Below are 21,727 nucleotides of genomic sequence, written 5' to 3'. Positions count from 1 at the left end.
GGAGGAGGGGGGTGGGGGGGCTAGGCGGGGTAGGCAAGGGGCTGGCGAGGGGACGCGCGCGCGAGAGAGCCGTGGACTCGAGAGAGCGCGTCCACTGCCATCGAAGTGTGCGAGGAAACGGATAGTGTATCTAGTTCGCTTCGCGTCCCCGCTCGTGCCCGATAAACTCGCCTCAGGTAAGTGACGTGCACGTCCCCCGCCGTATCGGATTCATCCCCGGGTGATCGTGTTCGCGCGCGTGAAACGCGTGCGGGTGCACGCGAGCGGGAGCCGCGAGGACCCGCGACCGCGTCGGGATTTCGGGAAAAGTGTCCCCCCTCGAATTTTCACCGCGCCGTACGCCGCCACCATTTTGCGACTCTTTTGACATGGATGCGATGCGGTGAACGCGCCCCGTGCCGCGACGACGATCGGAATCGCGGTCGTGTTGTCGTTCCAGTTCCTCGATCCCGCGCGCGATGTCGCCGATCTCCTCGCGAGAGCGCGTCGTCGAGTCGGCGTCGTCGTCGGCCCCGTCGGTGGGATTTCGGGACGACGCTGCTCTCCGCGGCCGCGAATTCCTCGGCTGACAACGCGTGGTTTTTTCCCCTCCCCTCCTCCCTTTCCCTCCCTCGTCGTCACTCCCCCCCTCGCTGCCGTTCCCGTGTCTCCCCACGCGTCGTCCCAGACGAACGAAAGTTCGTGCATTGCGCAACGCGCAGCGTTTGCTCGGTGCGCGGCAGTGCGCGATTCCTCCGCGCGTACAGCCGCGCGTACCACGGGCGACGAGGTGCACCCCTCCCTCCCTCCACCTCTCGCCGCTGTCACCGCTCCCCCCACCACCGTTATACCACCGTGCACTTTTCCCATTCTTTTGGAGCTTATCTGCCGTTCTAAGCATCACTCCGTATTGCTGTACGCGTCATCGCGTTGCCGATTAGAATTCGTCGATAGCGACGCTCGTCAATTTCGATAAAAAAAAAAAAGAGGCAGCCTTATTAACTACTTTAAAATTCTTCGATGATTGGTGTTGTCCTTAGTCCCTCGCTGATCTATAAATGTATAAATCAATTAGATTCTTTAAAGAATTTTCCAAAAGTTGCGGAACTGATTTTTTCTGCTGCAGCCAATCGTTACAGAACCGTCTCCAGTTCTATGTAATCGGTAATAAATCGAGTCTAAGGAAGGGGAAAAATACGAGATTGTGCAAAAATTGTCTCCCTTCTTTCTCCTATTAGATAGAAATCTCTTGAAATTTCTTAACGTTTCACGGAAGAATAAGCTCTTTATTGTTACACTGGATTGCGTTAAAATTTCCTTTCTCGCTTTTGTCAAATATCAGATATACTTTTTTTTTTTGAAGGATGTATGGGAGTCATTTTTACACAAATGTTTAAAATATTTATATTTTAAACAAGCTATGTAAAGATGTATTCAAAATATTCTGTTTTTATTGAACGACACATTTTTATAGTTTATTTTATCTGTCATTATTTTTATTGTAATAAATTAAAATTTTTTTTCATAAAGTATTTTTTCATAAATACTCAAAATAATTCGTGCAAAGTTTTATTGTGATTCACTGATTATAGTCGCAAAGATGTAAAATAAATAAATATTTTGTTTATTTACTGCACAACTAATTCATGCATCGCAATGTAACCTTTACGTAAATAATTTTGAACACATAATGTACTTATGTTAAAAAGTTGAGATTTTTGTAGTAGATTTCCATACATATTTGTTAAAGCAGAATTTAGAAAATATTAAAATAATGTGATTCAGATAGTAGACTGTCATTAAATTTGTCATATTATTTTTAAATGTGGTTTAAAATAATCTAATATAATTTATTCATAATTTTGTTATCGTGTTGGAAATATCTTTAAATGGCGTTTGCAATGAGATTTTTAAATGTAAAAGGATCGTAGGAGTTATGGTGGAGACGAATTTCTTTTGTTATACCAAATTATGACTAAAATATTGGGAAAATTGCAACATAATTGCGATATTCGTAATTAGAAGAATTGCTTACATCTTGCTAAAGAGCGATTTTTTTTTACGAAAGAAATGCAAAATAGAAGTTTGTTTTAATATCTCACTCGATCTGATATCGCACTATAAACTAGTAATATACTAATTAAAGTGCAGACAATTTTAATTATTGCAATATTCGGTTCTTTGGCACGCTTTATTATTAAGTAAAATATAAGTCAAATCAAGTTTCATGAGAAAATATTTCTTCTATAAAACAATATATATATATATATAGTAAAATATATACATATGTATATCTGTATCGCAAATGAGTTTTCTCATCACTCCTAAGGGTCCTTAAACTTAGAATCATAAAAACTGACCAATCACAGTCGAATGTGAAGAGAATAATCGACTTTAATTAATCAATTTCTTATGCCATAAAACATAAAGTTTAAGTAGGTAATAGCTTATTGCAGGAAGCTTATTAAATTCTAAGAAATTGATTGTTCATATTGATTGTTTTTCTCGCATTCGACTGTAATTGATCAATTTTTTTTAATTTGACTCGTTACATCTGTTGTGTTTCAAATTGATTAATTTTTTTATAATTTAAGGCACTGCGCTCCATGGTGACAATAATAGGAATAGGAATAAGTATTAATATTTCAATCTATTATATATAGAACCTTATATATTCCTATATAACTGTTGGTTTCCGATAAGGTGAAATCGTGAAGGCCATGAAAAACTTAAGACAATAAGACGCAAGCAGTAAGGAAATCAGCATGCTGGATTGATTGCTGCTGATGTTATGGCCTTACGGACTTTACTGTGATTGGTCAATTCGCTTACTTTTCGCGTTTTATTGCTCGGGTTTTTTGTATACCATCATCCTAATACTTATTTCTATTCCTAATAGTTTTTTCGTTATGCGCAGCCCGAAGACTTAGGCCGGTATTCATTATTAATTTTTATGTTTAAGAACTGTCTTGAGTATAGTCTTAAGATGTCACGAACTAATCAGAGGGCCGTATTAATACGATATCTTAAGACCTTGAACTAAGAAGGGATTAATGAATACCACCCTTACAGTTTCAATTTTACGAGCAGTATTATAATTTATTTTATGACCGTCTTATAAATGTCTTAAAATGTTATATAACACGGTTATTAATTAATGATATTTTATGACTATACTTAAATGGTCTTAAATATAAGATCTGACTATGAATACTGGACTATATCCTAGGTCGCTATTCATAGTCGATTTTTATATTTAAAACTGTCTTAAGTATAGTCTTAAGATGTCATGAATTAATCAAGAGCTGTTTATCAACATTTTAAGACTAATGTTACAACCATTTTTTGTCGTACGACAAACTTTTCAAGCCTGTCAATTGGCTGCAAGACAAAGAAAAGAGGTTTTCAGATCTCTGTCCTGCAGCCAATTAATACGTTTGAAAAATTTGTCGTACGACAAATTTTTCAGCCTAAGACTTAAGACTTTCTTAAAATAAAAATAGTCTTAAAATCTCTTTCTCTGTAGACCACCTCAAGTATAAAGAGTGTACATTAGAGGATTACCTATTCTTTTTAGCTGAACTTTTTGCATCGGTGGAGAGAAAAAGAGGAAAGATGAACTGTACAAGTTCAACTAAAAAGAACAGATCTTATAGTTCAGCCAAAAACAGATCTAGTATTTACTCTGACATTTGTTGTCACAGGTTGAATCATGGCGCGTACCAAGCAAACGGCCCGTAAATCAACGGGAGGAAAAGCTCCCCGTAAGCAGCTTGCGACGAAGGCAGCCAGGAAGAGCGCTCCGTCCACTGGTGGCGTGAAAAAGCCGCATCGTTACAGGTATGTATATATATATACAATATATATATATATATATGAAAAAAAATAAAATAAAATAAAATTCATCTCAAAACGTTGAAGTAACACTCGGATCTCAGAGACCCTCGTTTGTCATGACTAATGGCAAATTTCTGCAATTTCCATGATAGGCCCGGTACCGTGGCTCTTCGAGAAATTCGAAGATACCAGAAGTCGACTGAGCTGCTGATCAGGAAGCTGCCGTTCCAGCGGCTGGTTCGTGAAATCGCGCAGGATTTCAAGACCGATCTGCGTTTTCAAAGCGCCGCCATCGGCGCTCTCCAGGAAGCGTCTGAGGCATACCTCGTTGGTCTCTTCGAGGACACCAATCTGTGCGCGATCCACGCAAAGCGCGTCACGATCATGCCTAAAGACATCCAGCTAGCTCGGCGAATCCGTGGCGAGCGTGCTTAAGAGACGCTATGTAACTCTCATACATACCGTTCACTACGACCATTATTATTACTATTATTATTAATAATTATTATTATTAATTATCGTTCGCAATCGTCATGGATGAAGCACTTTCATTCCAAGCTCTATATATTGTTTTATTTGCATAGAGATACGCAGTAGTATTATTCCTCCGGTGATCATCCCCATTTATAACTCTTATCAAAATTCCCTTATCAACTTGATGCCGATTAATTTACTGGAAGGGAAGAAACAGCTAGCCTGTTCGCCAAACGAACGTGATTGGTAGATTCAGTCATTCACATTTAATTCGGCGAGCAGGCAATCGTCCGGTTTGAACACGGCCAGTGATAAATTATTTGTGTATTAAAAGCACTGTTCAGTGCTTTTAATGATTTAAAATTAATTAATCACTATCTTTTAGTATTAAATTTCTATAAGAGAAATATCTGTAAGACACGAATTTTTATTAGACCTCGTAATGCGCAAGTTAGAGGCACTTTTCTCTTTTCATTCCCTGTTCCTTTCAGAATAGCACTTAACACGCTTTTTGGTTCACACTTACCGGGCGGATATTCACGAATTTATACGATTTAATTCACACTCCGACAATTTGTTAAATAATTTAGATAGCATTCATTAGTGTTTCTTCCCCCTTCATTTACTGGTTTTTTCATCATTAATATTACACATAACAAATCATTATATTATTAGTATTTGAAGAAAAAAAAAGTGTGCATTAGACTAAGACATCCTCATAGCGACCCGATATAGTGCTTAACGTATATATTAGATCTGATTGTACTCAAATTACATAAACCATTTTGATCACTTAAGCATTGTGTAAAAATTTGTGTAAAAATAAAACGCATTTCGTAAATAAATCTAAATTCGCACAATTTTTAGATATCTTTGCTTTGTCTGAATTCCGTCCGTCCAGCCATCCCTGAAACGGTACGATTTATACAACAAAAAGATGTGCATCGATGAATTTTGATTAGGGCATTTATTGAATGAAATTCACATTCTCACAATAATACAATTCGATTATGATGTTCTATTCAGGTTAACAATTTTTTTTTATATATTGCCGATAATTCTTTTTTTCGTAATGCAGTTTAAAGAACTAAACTTTAGATATAAATTCGGCGCAATTGCTTTTTGCTAGCCTTTGTTATAATAAACGTATATATACATATCTAATTATTGGAATCGATCTAATCGTTCGTCGCAAAAAAAGAATATTTAAATTATGAAATTTTATTTTTACGAAATATTAAAAAAATAGAAGAACTATATATATCTAGAAATACGTTTAAAGCGCTCAAAAGTACACATTTTTACAAGATATATATCCGCTAATTATTTATAGACAATGGTAAATACAAATTATACCCTATGCGTTATTAAGTTCATAAATTATTTATTATTTATGTAATTAACTACAAATGTCACAAATATTACGTTTTTAATAAATAATGATTCTATGAATCACTACCACTTAATATTTAAGACAGCTTGAGGCAATAATATACGACAAGTCACGAGGGCAATTAAAAGAATTCACGAATCCTACGAGAGCAAACTGTTATTTTATTATATAACATCTACTCTTTCCTTAATATCATCCCTAACGTAATTACAAGATTTTTTTATCGAGACTATATCAATTTCGATTAATTTATTATAGGAATACGTTTTTGTAACTCTAAAAAAAGAAACATATGGATTCTTGAGAACTACATTTTTTAATTATTCAATTAATTTTCTTTGAAAACTGCAAAACTTAATATACATATATAAATATAGTATATACAATAATTAGCTTACACATAAATAGAATAAAACTGTAAAAAATGAACTGTGAAACATAAAATTATTTAAAATCCTAACACTTTAAAATTAAGAAAATGTTCCAGGATCATCAAGATTCATATGTTCTCGTTATGTTAAAGAACACGAGCTGAGATTTTTGCGTGGCTTAATATTCTATTGCCTCAAGCCTTTCCTTCGTATGTATATTTACAAATTTTCTTTTTTTATGCGACTTTTGTAGTATCGCGCAATGTCGGAAAAAGAAATCACAAAACGTCTCAGCGCGATTGATGCAAGGAGAGAAAAAGAGTACCTGATTCAGATATTGTTATAAATACTCGAATATTACAAGTAACGATACTTTGTTACTTTTATCTCGTTACCCTCTATTATATTTACATAACAATTAATCATCGTTTATTATATCGATTATACGTTGCCACACGCGTAGCGATCATATATATTCGTTCTATCAATTTAGCGTAATAGGCTTGAACGTTAGCACATCATATATAAAGAGGTTGACTCTTTAATTTTTGAACAACTTCGTCGTTATAATAAGTGAAAATACATTGGACTTTTTCAATATATTTTCAGTTGTTACCGCAACAAGTTTATAAATACAGTCAATGCCAAATATATCCACACATGGAAAATTTAAAAAGCCTTATTCACAGAAAAAAAAACATTAATTAACAATCATTAACATAAGTATGTTCTTTCCTAATATGAACAAAACAGTTTCGCGAAAATAATCGTGTTTTTGAGAAACTAAATTTTTCGACTGTACAAATATTTTTGTGTCCAAACAATTTTTTTAATTATTTATTATATAATAACATATATAATTACTTATTATTATTATATAAATGATTTAATTATTACATCTTTTTAGATAAAATAATTTTGAGAAATGCACAATCTATTTTATTCTTTGTTAATAAATTGCTAATTAATGTCTACTTTCTAAAAATAGTTTTTTCTTTATATGTGTCTCCTGTGTACGAATTACTTTTTGCACTCACTGTAGATTTTCTTTTTTTATAATAAAATATATCTTTTACGTTTTATTATGTGAAAAAAAAAAAACGGAGTAAATTATGGTACGGCTGTGCGGCGATATCGTATTCTGTTAACGTTTTTGTCGATGTTATTAAAAAATATCACTCGTAATAATTACAGCAGCTATTCAATATCTATCTCACTTGAAGCAAACGAATATTTTTTACAGTGATGATTTATCGACTTGCCGTTATAATTATTATTCCGTACGATGTTTTCTAGCAAGATATCGCAACAAATGTCGAGGCAATATGGAACATAGCTAATGGGAAAACCCATACACGGCCAAAAAGAAATACGTATCAGAATCTACCACCTCGTGTCTTCACAAACCAGAAATGACTTTTTTATGTTGAAGCATGGTGATACCAATCTTGCGGGAACTCTCTCAGCAGCTAACTTAATGAAACTTGAACAGAAGTCCGTCATCAAGGAAATGTCCAACTAATTTAATATTGGGATCTCGCAACAGGACATATGATCGCTGCGACATTATGTTCTTTCCATTAAATTCGCTTATAATCGAATGTGGTTGTTGTTTCCTGTGGCTGGGCTTCGGACCTGTCGTCTAGCTCTAATTGAACAGACGCAATAATCTTTTGTTATAGCTTGCGTTTACCTCTCATGCTTTAAGGATGTATCACTCATTTTTACACATGTGTTAATTTTTATATTTTAAATAAACTATATATACATATAAAAGTTATATTTATAATAACATTGTATTTTTATTGAACAACACATTTTTGCAGTTTATTTGTCAAACTACACACTACTTGTTATTATTTTTTATTATATGTATGCTCAAATTTAAGAAAATAACAAAAATCTGTTTTTCGTTACTTTTAAACTTATACAAAAGATTTTTTGTATAAATGTTTTAAGTATATTTAAGTATTTAAGATAATTTATACAAATTCTCATTGTAATGCAGAGATTGTTTTGTTAAATAAATAAGTAAATAAATTTTGTTTATTTACAGAACTAAACTCTCTCCATTGCAATCAAATTATATACATAAATCATTTTAAATACTTAAAGTATTTAATTATATTAAAAATTATATTTAAAAATGTGGATTTTTGTTATTATTTTATTTCTATACATTGCCATCGGAGCACTGATAAAAAACAGACGACTTATTGCAACATATTTTATTTACGTTCTAAATCACTGCTAAATTTTTTATATTACTTTTAAATGCGATGTACAATAATGTTTTCATAATATTTTTCATTCCTTGAAAAAGTATATGTAATACATCCTTGAAGAAATAAAAGAACACATCGAACGAGAATTTGCGACAGTGAATATTTAGTAATTCAAAATCTGTGCACAGACTCGCTGAATATGCACAATCGGAAATATCTCAAAATTAATTTCACACATATTTAGAGAAAACGTGACATTGATAACATCTTTACCACATGGTAAAAGATGCAATATGTGCATAAAGATGCATAAAATTAATAGCTATTCATGCAAGGAGGGACTCACAAGTATGTATCATTTCGTATTTGTGCGATACACATGATATTGTCTACATTAACGCTTTTTCCTTATGGATTGAGTCACAAATAATCTCTTGTCAGCATAGATTGTGGCCAGTATTCATAATCACTTATTTTAAGTATCTTAAGGGGATGCTGGAGCCGCCTGTATTACCGATAAAACTAGTATTTTTGGACGTTTCCTGTTTAATTTCTTCGTAACAGTTTCGCAGAATAAAAATTGCTTCTCCACGATTTAAATATTCAGGCTAATGTACCTACCCCTGATATATTTTGTATCCAAAGCTGGAAAAAGTATGAAATCATAGATTTCTTTATCCATTTAATCTCAGTATAGCGACCAACGCTGAAGATAAAAATGTATAAAGAAATCTGTAATTTCATATTTTTTTCCAGCTTTGAACACATTATAGACCAGGAGCAGATACATTAGCATGAATATTTATAATAAATCGTGGAAAAGGAATTTTTATTCTGCGAAACTATTATGAAGAAATTAGACAGGAACGAAAACGTCAAAAACGCTAGTTTTGTCGATAATAGAGGCGGGTCCAGCATCACCTTAAGTAATATCTTAAGATGCTAGTATGATTTTGTGTGTTGGTTTATGACATCTTAAGAATATTTAAGACAATCTTAAAACATAATTGACTATGAATATTGGCTTATGACAATATGGCAGTAAATAAGAAAGCATTCTTTAAGATGTATGCGAACGCTGTTTTAAAACTATCTAAAAACATCACATTTTTATTTTACAGAGCCAAATGAATTCTTAATGTAACTGCACATGCCATGGTGCTTAGCGTCTATATACATTATGTACACGCATATATTATCGCTAAATTTAAGAATTACGTAGCTTATTACCAGTTTTTCACAATTTTTGTACTTTGATGAATATTTCTCTTATATGCGCGTGAAAAGTGCAGCTGTTGTGCTAATTATATAAAATGTGTATTTTATAATTAACGGCTCATTCGTTTTTCTTTTAACGAATTTTTGATCGAATTTTCTTTAATAATTAACTGTTAGCAAGTAAGTATAAAATATGCTATCGCGTCTATTACTCCAATAGACCGATGCGAATTGTGGTTGCAAAAATTATAAAAAAATATGTACGCGCGCGTATATCGTATATTATATGTACATATACATTTTAACAGCTATTTTGTGTTCTATAATTTATACAAGTCTATATAAATTTGAACACATTGAAGGAAATGTGTTTATTGCACTTTGCATCGAGATTTCACGTGTATGCAATGTAAGTGTGAAGAATTACTGTACATATTTATCGCGGAAAATAAATATGAACATACACACATAATTCTTCAATCTTAGTAAAATTATTAAATTTGATCAAACGAGATTTAGATGTGTAGCTCCCAAAATAATGACATATTTATTTTTGAACGTACTCAAATATGGCACAACATAATTTAGGAAATACACAAATGATTAAAATACTATGTCATTGTCATTAATTACTCGTACACTTAATTTTAACAATTGTCTAACAATAAGAGGCATAAGCAGACAAACTATAAACTTTCTATGTATAAAGAAGCAACATATTATAAATGATCGTGACTAAATGAGATGAGATAAATATAATGACGAAAAGCAAATTGTGTAAATTCAATTAAAATAAAAACTTTGCTATGTAATAAAGGCAGTCGTCTAACAAATAGAAGAGCCGTCTATTTTTTCTTTGTCAAACGTCTCAATATTCTAGAAAAATCAATACTACATAATATTGTGTAAAAAGCCTTAAACATATAAAAATTGGAGGCCTTGGCCTCTCTAATCATAACAAGCATATATAATCGATAGAAACAATCAACATTGTTATACTAACAATAAGTACGATTAAGTCAGTGAGTATATTGTGTATGATTTCGTGCGATTTCGGAAGTTCAAAATTTAATTATAATTCGAAAAACGTGCTTTCAAGATTGATTAACGACATGATAAAAAGAGAAATGTATCGTAAGATGAATGCACGACATTTACTTGTGAGTACAGTGCACAATAGAATAAGAGTATAACAACGTAATTTGATATGATTAAAACGTGACTGTTGTGTTACCTGTAGAGATCACGAACTTGATCTTCTCGGAACGCATTTCTGCACGTGTTCAGCTTGTTCTCCAACGCCTGTAGAAAAGAATAATTATAATCAGTGATGTGCTACTTTTTAAGAATACCTTTAGAGCTACAATAGACAAGTACAACAAGTGTTATATTGATAAAATTGCGAAAAATGTTGAATTAACGAGGTTGCGACAAATGTGGGATTAACAGAAATATTAGTATGTACAATACATCACATAGAATTGTTTTGATAATTAAATACAGGCATGAAATGTTCGGCAATGTATAAACCAGAATGATTAATGTGGATAACCAAAAGCGTTTGTAATAATGAGAAAATAAAATATCAAGACCTGCTCTTTAAGGAGATGCAAAATAATTTAATGATGGAGAAATCACGACGAAGATCTGCACGCGGTCGGCCTAGGTTGTTGCCTTATACACTGAGTAGACGCGTGAGTCTGGGCCGCTGATAGGCCAGTAGCCGAGGTGGTATTCGATTTTTGTCCACTCGGACAAGTGCATTTTATTCTCCTACAGCCCATACAGACCCACCTGTCAAGCTACCAAAATGCCAACTACATCACACTAACTCCCATCTATTCCAAGTGCAAATCAAGTCCGACTTACAGTGCATAGAAAATACATCAATTGTATGTTACATATGTACACATAATTATATGTTTTATTAATTTTACTGTAATATATCTTTAAACAAGTACTTTACTAAAAAATTTAATAAAGACTGAATTTGTATTTACACAGACAACTGCTTTATACCATTAAATTAATAGACAGCAATTATATATATATATATATATATATATATATATATATGTGTGTGTGTGGTGTGTGTGTGTGTGTAAGATGTAATTTACGTTGTGTATGTGTGTGTGTAAAGATACAGAAAGACATACACGCCATGCTTCAAGCTTGGAAAACTATAAGGCTGCGTTCCATTTAACGCTCACAACGCTCGTGAAATCATTCTATTCTTGTTGTTTATTAAATGTCAAACAAAGAAAAACGATGCTCGTGAGCGTTGCGAGTGTTAACACAGCCCAAATATGTAGTAAAGAAAATATTCAAGATATTGTATATGCTTACCCCGACTTTTCGCATAAGGTCACCGATCATATTCATTGCTAGTATTCTAGTGCAGGGCGGTAATGTTTGGCTCATATTGTTATTGTTGTTCCCAATAACACCCCCTACCATCCCGTGTCCAACTAGCAAAAAAGTCAAAATTAATAACTTATAATTATTAATTATTGTGAACAAATAAATTTCTAATTAGAAATTTTTAATAAATTTAGTTGGATATAACTTTATCAAGATTTTTTTGGAAAAGCCAAAACAAAGAAAAAGAAAATATTACTAAAAATATTTAATCAATATTCAATAATATTTATTTAGTTACATCAATGTATACTGCACATTGTTGTGATCCTTTTCTAATTACACAAAATTATTAAATAGTTAAATATTTCAAGATAAACAGTGAAATAAAATACAGAAGAGATTGTAGTTTATATAAACTATATTCATTAATTAGTAATGTTTATTGTATGTAATACATGTTTATCCATATTTTCATTTTTTTAACTATTTGCAATTTTTGACATCCGCATGATATCATATCTATCAATTTTGATGATTGTCCTTCCGATGAAAAATGAAAAAAGTATTTTGCCTTAACGAATGTTTTGTACAACCTACTTTTTATTGGCGAAGTCGTCGTATTATTCTGAGGTATGGTTTGTGGGACTATTTGGCTAGCGGGTGAATTCGTCTCCAATTCAGCTTGTAGCTTATTACTATCGAGGATGCTACGAACTCTTTCAACAGACTTGTTATTATCGGCGTGATGTCTTTCATGTACTTGTATCTCCTGCTTCAAATCTAAAATATCATAGGATATTAGCTATCGTTGTAAAGTGTATTGAAAGAAAAAAAATTACCTCTAACTTCGTCCATTAATCTTTGAACTATGACTTTTAGGCCTTCTTTTTCATCGAGTTCAGATTCGAGCAAGGCGTTCTTTTCTATAGCCAAATTAAACTTAGCTTCTATTTCCTCTTCCGTGACCCTATTTATCCTACAAGAAAAATATCCCAGTTTTTTATTAACCGCTAAATTGTTGATGATCAGTTTACTATCAGTTTAGTATCAATTTAGAAAATGTTAAGGACCTGTGTGCTCGTTCCAAGTCATCATTCTTCTGTTCGAGTTCTCTAATATACTTCAGTAGGTGCTCGTGTTGTTGCTGTAAATCTTGTGCCTTTCCCTGGAACATGGCGCAATCTGTAGACTGCTGATCCAGTCGTGTTCTCAATTGTTCGACTTCTGTGGCGAGTCTCGTGTTTCTCTGCCTCAATTCTCTATTCGTTTTTTCTGCTTGCTCTAGAGAGGTCTCCAGCTCTTTCTCCAGCATCTGCGAATTCTCTTGAAATTCTTCTAGTTCCCGTTCAACATCATCTTTCCTGGATATTAAGAAACACTATTTTCAATTCTTACTTTAAAGAAAAATCACTATAATTACTTTTATTATATTATAAAGAATAGTAATCTCCATTAAATTATCAAAAATTTATGCTGAAAATGCAAAGTAATGATTCATGGTTTAGTCACTAAATAAGATAATTAACAGTATTAACTTATATATGTATATTATAATAAGATAATAAATAATTTTTTTTTCTATTCAACTTTAGAGTTTATGTTTTCTGTTTCTGTAAAATGTAGATTAATCCACACTATTGCAAAAAGTTCTTCAAATGTATTTCATAAAAAGTTACAGAAACTTATTATAAAGGACACAAAAGGAAAGTCCATATGAGTCACCAATGACTCATATGGCACATAGGTTAAAGGTCAAATTATATAAAATTAACAAATTCATAATCAGGCTCAACGAATTAGAATTTAAACAAATATCTTATGAGTAATACGAACCCTAGCACACTGTCTATGCAAATAACTTTATAATTGTTCAATGATAAAGTTTATTTGTAACTATTTCTAAATGTTTCAGTCCTCAAAGAACCATCTTTAGCAGACAAAACCTTACATATTTCAATAGGTACAATCATTCTCGTCTTCATTCATACTTAATTAAGTAACGTTTGAAAGTAGTTATATATAAAATTATATTATTGAACAATTAAAATTATTTGTACAGACAGTATGTTAGGCTCTTATTGCCTTTTACAAATACTTATTCAAATCATATATTTACATGTATCTTGATAATGCTGCTTTGATTCTAATAGATTATGCTATTGCAATTTACATCACGGCAATTAGGTACAAAAATAAATTTTAATCAAATAAAAAAAATGTCAAATATAATCAAAGTTAGATCTTGATGTCTAACACTAGGAGTTTTTTCAGCAAGAGATAGTGAACCATTACATCTTTGTTGTTTGCTATGTTACAAGATAATCATGTAATAAAAGAAGCCAAATATATATAAGAACTGATACTGGATGTGCTTAGGTATAACAAATTATTTATTAGATATTAATAACTTAGACATTTCAATATCCTTTTTAATTCTACTTATTTATCCTCAGTGAATACAGAATAAATGCAGAGCAGAGAGTTACATATGTTTCAAATATTAAACGCAGTTAAATAAAACCAAACATGCAAGTCAAATGAGATAAAAGTTCCATGAATGTCAACTTTTTAAAGTCCTTCAAATTCTGTATACAGTCATATTTTTGATATCAAAGGTTTAATGGTCCAACTATCTACATGTAACATTAAACGATAATGATTACATTATCTCATCTTTAGCAGGAAAAGGCCCGACATGTCTACGTAAACTTCAAAATACATTTTCTGATTCTTTAACTGCACGTTGGACATAACTGGTATTAAAAAAGGCAGAAAAATAATCTACCTTTGAAGTAATTGGTTCGCAAAATCCATCCAATATTGAATCTCGTCGTCTTTCGACAGAAATTCCGGCGGATCTGTATCCATCATTGCGTTTGCTTTCGACGATCAAAAGGCTATGTGTGCAATTCTATTGTTCTCTGATTTTCTAACGGCTCTTCGAGATAATACAGATATAATCTGTTTTTTCACGTTGACATCCTGCAAGGAGGCAAAAAAGCTTGACAAGTCTCTCAGAAATGTTCAGGTAAGGCCTGAATATTTCAAGCGACGTAATGTCGCTCAGCGTTACAGTTCGAGCCGTTAGTCCCGAGTATGTCAAAGGCGCATTCCATGATTCTTGCAATTTGAATTTCACTCACAGTAGATGATTTTCTAGAATTGTCGGAGTTGATAAAATCGGATGGACGAATTCGGTTGGAAGTGCGCTTTTTGCGTTTGCTCTTGACGTAGACGAACAGATCTTGGGCAATCACTCTGCGAGCGAGACGTAGTCGCATGTATCGCTAAAGTCATTACCGAATACCGTGTTATTATGAGTCACACATAGTCACAAGAAGATGAAGAAACCAAGCCAAGGAGGTGCAAGCAGGCGCGTAGATATGCGTACATAGAAAAATCAGTGATGCACTGTGTGTGTGAGAGAGAGAGAGAGAGAGAGCGCGCGAGAGGGAGGGGGGCTTCAAACGGATATTGTTCGTATTATGGCGGAATTATGCCTGAGCCTGAAATTAAAGGCTGTGTTCCGTTATACGTATAATTCCCATGAGGTATCATGTTATTCTTGTTGCTTGTAGATTGTTAAACAAGGATAAAGTAATTTTTCATGTGCATGCAACATACAAATAATACAAATAATGCATACAAATAATTTCTTTTATGGGAGAGAAACCTGAGATTGGCCATCCCAGCCTTTTTTGCTTGTAATGCTTCTAATCCCCACTAGCGACACCAACGTTCATTTTCGAGCTGCGGGAACCACGTGCCACATTCATTTTTTGTGTCACACCGATAAAATCGTATCGTCGAAAGTGAACGTAGTCCACAAATTATGCATGGTTGTGAAGAAAAAGTTCTTTTGCGACGTTGTGTGCAAATTTATTTGTCAACAATGTCGAAAAACAACTTTTTCTTTTGAAAATATCCGTTAAAATAGGTCACGTGATCAAAATTGACAAATAGCAAGCTATATCGCGATGTTACGATGATCGACGCTTGACGCTGTCGTGTAAAGAGGTCTTAAGATTCGTATTCGGTTGCAGGGTATAAAAGCGGTCGTTAGGTGCGCTATCCTCCATTTTCTTTTCCGACAGGATCATGGTGAGTACTATTTGTGAGGTGTTCGCGTAGCCAACGAAATTAGCAATTTTTCTTTAGCATCGGCGTCGAAAGTTTACTTAATTGTGTTCTTAAATATTTTGTTCGAGTTTTTAGACAAATATTATAACAAATATCGACGGTATCCTTAGCATTTTGCGATGGAAACTGGTAGATGATTTTACAAGCACATGGTCTTTTATGCGATGCTTCGTAATAATTTATATCATTAACATGATGATTTAGATTAAGAATTTATGGTTTTCGTCTGAATGATCTTGACGATAATATTCTAGGGCGGTCTGATTTTTTATTTGTCGCAAAACCTTAATTATACGTATATGTTCCACGTGTCTCATTCCTGCGTCTTTCATTGCAGTCGCATAGAAAGTTCAGCGCCCCTCGACATGGGTCGATGGGCTTCTACCCGAAAAAAAGATCTCAGAGACATCGCGGAAAGGTAAAGGCTTTCCCGAAAGATGATCCAAGCAAACCTGTACATTTGACGGCTTTCGTCGGTTATAAAGCTGGTATGACTCACGTTGTGAGGGAAGCCGATCGTCCTGGGTCAAGTGAGTCTTACAGAACACAAATATATAAAAATATTAAACTGCTAAATTTTTTAAGAATAATATTGTTGAAGTTTTTACTGCTATGATTTTTGGCATCTACAAATTAATTATACAGTTAGTCATTTAGCTCGATAATGGGAAGGAATAAGATTGAATTTGGTCTTAAGAAAGTGTAGTCTAATAGGTCAATTCCAAGTAGACTCAGAAGACTCGTACCTTGTTCTCATAAAACTGTAAGAACTTGTGATTAGTATTCTAATTTTATGTATATGTTTTGTAAGATGTATAATTGTGAGTAAATATCTATGATTTCTTGTAAATCTTAGGGCTAGTAAGAAACTGCTTGTAAAGATATTGTACAAAGGTATAAAAGTGCTTAAAAGTTCTTATTAATTTTACATGAAATATGTTAGGAGTCTTTTGATTCTACTTAGAAGGTATTAGTCGTACAAGTTGGCTTTTGGTCAACTTCATTGATTCATTGATAAGACAGGAGTATCAACTACAGATTCATTCTAGAAGTAGCATCTGTAGTAAATATTCTACATGATCAGAATGCTTATAAACTTACGATGTGTTAACCCGAGTGTTGATCAATGCAGAAATGTATTGATCCACTTGGGTTGCAGTGGGAGAGCTACCTTTAATGTAGTATGTTCTCGATACTGCCACATCGAAAAACAACTCAGTGCGCTGCTTATGCAGAATGCATAGAAGCAAGGTATATTCCATAAACTCTTTGGAGCCCATTGGGCGATAACCATTGAGACAAACCATACCTAGTATAGTCTCTCTAAAATAAGCATGTCTTTTTTATTACTTTCATTACTCTTTTTTTATTACATTTTATAAATATCGAGTAATAAATGATATTTGAGCAGTACATGTATAACACAGTTAAAGCCATTCAGCTTCAAAAGAATTCAGCCATTACATTTATTATTCAATTTACAACTTTTATTATTCTTATTAATCTTTATATTTATTTAATAAAATGCATTATTTTTAATTGGCTAGAAATATTTTATAATAAAAATTTAAACATCAAAAAATATTTTATACTTTGTTTCTTAGGCTATATAATCACACACATATACACACACACACAGCCAATACTGAAAATTTGCAGTATGCATATATGTAAAGTTACAACTATAAATTTTCAGTATTGACAGTGAATATTGTAATGTATTTTTAATAATGACATTGATGTTCAAAAACAATGTTTAATAAACAGTTTTTAAATCTACATATATACATACACATACATACACTATACATATATATATATATATACACATATATAAAATAAATTATCACACAAAGATTTATTAGATGTTAGTTTTAACATAAAGAGAAATTTACTATACAGAGATTAACTTAGGATTTCAATATTAATTATTAAATATGTTGTAATTTTGAAATCCAATATCTTTAACATTATAAAAAAGTAGTACAAATTGTTTCTTCCCAAGTAATGGTAATGATAACGTGTTACTTCTATAAAATTTCCAATTATACTAACAAGTATTTTAAAATACTAAAGAATTTATTACAGAATATAAATATCAATTTCTTTTATAGAGGTGAATAAGAAGGAGATTGTGGAGGCAGTTACTATCCTCGAAACGCCACCGATGATTGTTGTTGGTCTTGTTGGATACATTGAAACGCCACATGGACTCAGAGCGCTTGCTACTGTCTGGGCGGAACATTTGTCAGAAGATTGCCGCAGGCGTTTCTACAAGAACTGGTTAGTTTAGTAGAAACCAACTGCATCCAATTATTTAAGATGATAAACTTTAAGTTGTTAAGCACATTTATTTTAACTTTAAAATTATGCGAATTACGACGTGTTAATTTGGATGTTGATCAGTGCGAAAATGTATTGATCCGTCTGGGTTACAGTGCGAGAGCTGCTTTCAATGCAGTAAGTTCTCAAGGCTGTCACGTCGAAAAAAAACACTGTGCTCTGTTTGCGCAGATTGCATGGAGACAAGGTATATTCCATAAACTCTTTGGAGCCCATTAGGCGGTAACCATTGAGACAAACCATATCTAGTACAGTTCTTCTCTTTATAACACCTGTGCCACTATTTTATAATTTTACATATGGTACTAAAACTATCCCATCAGCTCTCCGCTCACACGATGAGAGTAATCGTTTGGATGTGGCCGTTAAGCTTGGTTTTTAATATGGCTAGTCCAAGAAATGTGTTCAGTTTCCGCTCATTACGATGAGACTGGCACGTTACAGAGATATCTAGGTGGTGTATGCAAGACACATAGATGGACATTGCAATTGATTTTCCGACAGGTATAAGAGCAAGAAGAAGGCGTTTACGAAAGCGTCGAAGAAATGGCAAGACGATCTCGGTCGCAAGTCCATCGAGGCTGACCTCAAGAAGATCAAGAAGTACTGCAGTGTCATTCGCATCATCGCTCATACTCAGGTAACTAGACGATGCAATGATACTAAATATTAGATGTAAAGTAATTCGGGAAAAGATGCCACACTTAAGCTTCAATTCTTGAATAACTTCTTAATGTATTATTAAATTAACTAACGAAAACATTTATACTCTAGATTAACTTGAAATATTTCAAATTATATAAAGCATCCAAAATTTTAATTTATAAAATCGTTTTAGTAACTATATCAAGCATCAGCAAAATTGTATTTTGTATTTACATCTCTCCTCAAATCTAAGAATATGCATTGTAACTTTTATGCATATAAGAATATTACAAATTATAATTTGTATCAGCGACACGACTGCCGAGAAACATTAATCTAAACCATATATCATTTGTTCTACAATAAGCATCGAAGCAGAGAAATCTTAATTATTAGTTTACCAAATATTATAAAAAGCGTATTTCATGATCTTTTTATATTTTATTAAATATTTTTCATTGTGTGTTATTTAGCATGAACTTTTTGATAATTGCATTTTTGTTCAAACTATATTTATACGTACTACGTGTAAATTAAATTTTGCATTATCATGTAAGAAATTCAAAGTGGAATTTCTACGAATTAATGGAATTTTTTAAAAAGCTTTAATCTTTGTTGTCTCCTAGATGAAACTGCTGAGGCAGCGTCAGAAAAAAGCCCATATCATGGAAATTCAATTAAACGGCGGCACTATTGAAGATAAGGTGCAATGGGCGCGTGAACATTTGGAGAAACCTGTGCCTATTAGTAGCGTGTTCGCTGCTGATGAAATGATTGACGTAATTGGAGTTACCAAAGGAAAGGGCTACAAAGGTATGTTCCTGTATATATGTATGTGTTGTGTGTGCTGTTTGCTCCCCCTCCCCCTATCTCGAAATTGCCGCTTTTTGGCACACCCACCTCGCCTTGGACCTAACACACACACATACACACCCCTGAAAAGCATGCTTTTAAGAAAGTACTTAGGACTGTATGATGAAAAAAGCATGACGTGCATTTATCTGATTAACTTGAGGATAATACCATGCTGCCTTCCTACTGAAGTCCTCTTGACCAAAGAAAACTAATTACGAATTGAATTGTGGCATTTGTTTTCGACGAGTGCGCATGATTTATTAAAACATTAACATTTTTCCTGCTTTTTGCAGGTGTTACATCCAGATGGCACACGAAGAAACTGCCGCGTAAGACCCACAAGGGTTTAAGGAAAGTTGCCTGTATTGGCGCATGGCATCCCAGCCGCGTGTCCTTCACTGTCGCACGCGCAGGTCAGAAAGGGTATCACCATCGTACTGAAATGAATAAGAAGATCTATAGGATTGGACAAGGCATCCATACTAAGGACGGCAAGGTAATTATTGCTTTAGATTTGTGGATCGCTGACGCCTCTTCCTCTATGTCGATCTTTGGAATATGAGAAAAAGATTGATTCTTAATTTATAAAGAGGCGAAGATAAATGTTACTTGTTCATAGTACCTAATGCATAATTCATATTAGTGCCTTAGGCCTCCAAAACAAGTTACATAGTTATAGTGTTCATTGAAAATTATATTGATAAGAATTCATTGCAATATTTGTTTGCATTTGTAGATCGTGAAGAACAATGCTTCAACGGAATACGATCTTACTGACAAGAGCATTACACCTATGGGTGGTTTTCCGCATTATGGTGAAGTTAACAACGACTTCATTATGATCAAAGGATGCTGCATGGGTCCAAAGAAACGCGTGATTACGTTGAGGAAGGTAAGGATTGATAACAACGGACAACGAAACATTGTTGTACTTTATATGATGAATTTATATAGAGCGATTTATATTATTGATCACGATGATAATTAAATGATAGGACTGATGAAATAGATTTGATATTATATCAATAGAGATTTTTTTACCAGCTTATTTTTAACATAAAAACGTACATTGCAGTCCTTATTGGTGCACACCAAGAGATCAGCGTTAGAGAAGATCAATCTTAAGTTCATCGATACTAGTTCCAAGTTCGGACATGGTCGTTTCCAGACCGCCGCTGATAAAGCCTCCTTCATGGGACAACTCAAGAAGGATCGTCTGCGTGAGGAAGAGGCGCGCACCGCTGGTGCATCGACCGCCCCGCCAGCGCAGTAAAACCATGTTCTACCGAGCATCATTTACGAGAAAAAAAAATACAGATTTTTGAAAAATCTTACAAATTGATTTTGTTTATTCTTTTGTATTTCCTCCTGTATATTTACGTCCTCTTTTTGAAAAGAGATTTATACTCCTATTCTATAATTCTTAAATAGCAGTATTGATATTGCATTATTGCACATATTACATATGGTAAAAAAAAAAATTATATAACGACAATACAACATAATATCAAATTAAAGATTATTCTTGCATATATTCATATTTTTTGCTTTTTTTTCTCTTAATTATCTCAATTTTAAGTGCAAACATTTTTAGAGATTTTAACGAACAGAATTATAAGTTCAGAGTACTGAAGTTCTAAGTAATGAATTAAAACTTTTTTTAAATTTTGTTTTGCAGTTTGTTTTATTTTTGGATTCTTGAAGAGTCATCCTGTTTTTTGAAAAAAGAAATTTGTTCCTTTGAAATTTTTTAATTATATAAAAATTATGTTCAGTATATATATATATATAATTTTGTATATAATGTTAAATTATTTCTTGCATTACCTTCCGTATTTACTATATATAATCATAATTCCTTTCATCACTATATCTAATTAGTATCA

At 33.2% G+C, this 21,727-nt stretch overlaps 3 protein-coding genes across 6 annotated transcripts in view; 2 read left to right on the top strand and 1 right to left on the bottom strand.

The window, feature by feature from the left end:
• Positions 1-4,666, top strand: part of LOC108776143 (histone H3.3) — a 7,971-nt gene extending 3,305 nt beyond the window's left edge. The window contains exons 1-3 of one of the 2 annotated variants that reach the window (XM_018542672.1): positions 71-176; positions 3,684-3,819; positions 3,969-4,666. In XM_018542672.1, coding sequence (XP_018398174.1) covers positions 3,692-3,819; positions 3,969-4,251 — 411 coding nt within the window. In that variant the 5' untranslated portion in view covers positions 71-176; positions 3,684-3,691 and the 3' untranslated portion in view covers positions 4,252-4,666. Of the gene's footprint in view, positions 1-70; positions 177-3,683; positions 3,820-3,968 lie in introns of those variants that run through there. The other variant, XM_018542674.1, reaches the window with a different exon arrangement.
• A 2,365-nt stretch (positions 4,667-7,031) lies between these two features.
• On the bottom strand, positions 7,032-15,258 carry nudE (Nuclear distribution protein nudE). Of its 3 annotated transcripts, none has more exons than XM_018542649.1 (8): positions 15,002-15,258; positions 14,644-14,840; positions 12,929-13,219; positions 12,698-12,834; positions 12,456-12,638; positions 11,844-11,965; positions 10,732-10,799; positions 7,032-7,702 (listed from the first exon to the last, which is right to left on the bottom strand). In XM_018542649.1, the coding sequence occupies exons 2-8, from the start codon at positions 14,727-14,729 to the stop codon at positions 7,645-7,647; spliced, it is 945 nt and encodes a 314-aa protein (XP_018398151.1). In that variant the 5' UTR covers positions 14,730-14,840; positions 15,002-15,258; the 3' UTR covers positions 7,032-7,644. The 3 variants fall into 3 exon arrangements, with proteins under 3 accessions (XP_018398151.1, XP_018398152.1, XP_018398150.1); XM_018542650.1 differs by lacking the exon at positions 7,032-7,702 and adding an exon at positions 10,302-10,373; XM_018542648.1 differs by lacking the exons at positions 7,032-7,702; positions 10,732-10,799 and adding an exon at positions 11,132-11,299.
• Positions 15,259-15,953: 695 nt separating this feature from the next.
• Positions 15,954-21,152, top strand: RpL3 (ribosomal protein L3). Its single transcript, XM_018542631.1, has 8 exons — positions 15,954-15,959; positions 16,336-16,528; positions 18,113-18,281; positions 18,846-18,981; positions 19,613-19,799; positions 20,135-20,337; positions 20,578-20,733; positions 20,917-21,152. Exons 1-8 carry the CDS (start codon positions 15,957-15,959, stop codon positions 21,112-21,114), a joined length of 1,245 nt encoding a protein of 414 aa, XP_018398133.1. The 5' UTR covers positions 15,954-15,956; the 3' UTR covers positions 21,115-21,152.
• Positions 21,153-21,727: the final 575 nt, after the last annotated feature.

This window comes from Cyphomyrmex costatus, unplaced genomic scaffold (assembly GCF_001594065.2).
Source record: "Cyphomyrmex costatus isolate MS0001 unplaced genomic scaffold, Ccosl1.0 scaffold340, whole genome shotgun sequence".
In the NCBI taxonomy this organism is placed as follows: Eukaryota; Metazoa; Arthropoda; class Insecta; order Hymenoptera; family Formicidae; genus Cyphomyrmex; species Cyphomyrmex costatus.
Note: the sequence above shows the minus strand (reverse complement) of the source record. Positions and strands in the feature narration are given on the sequence as shown.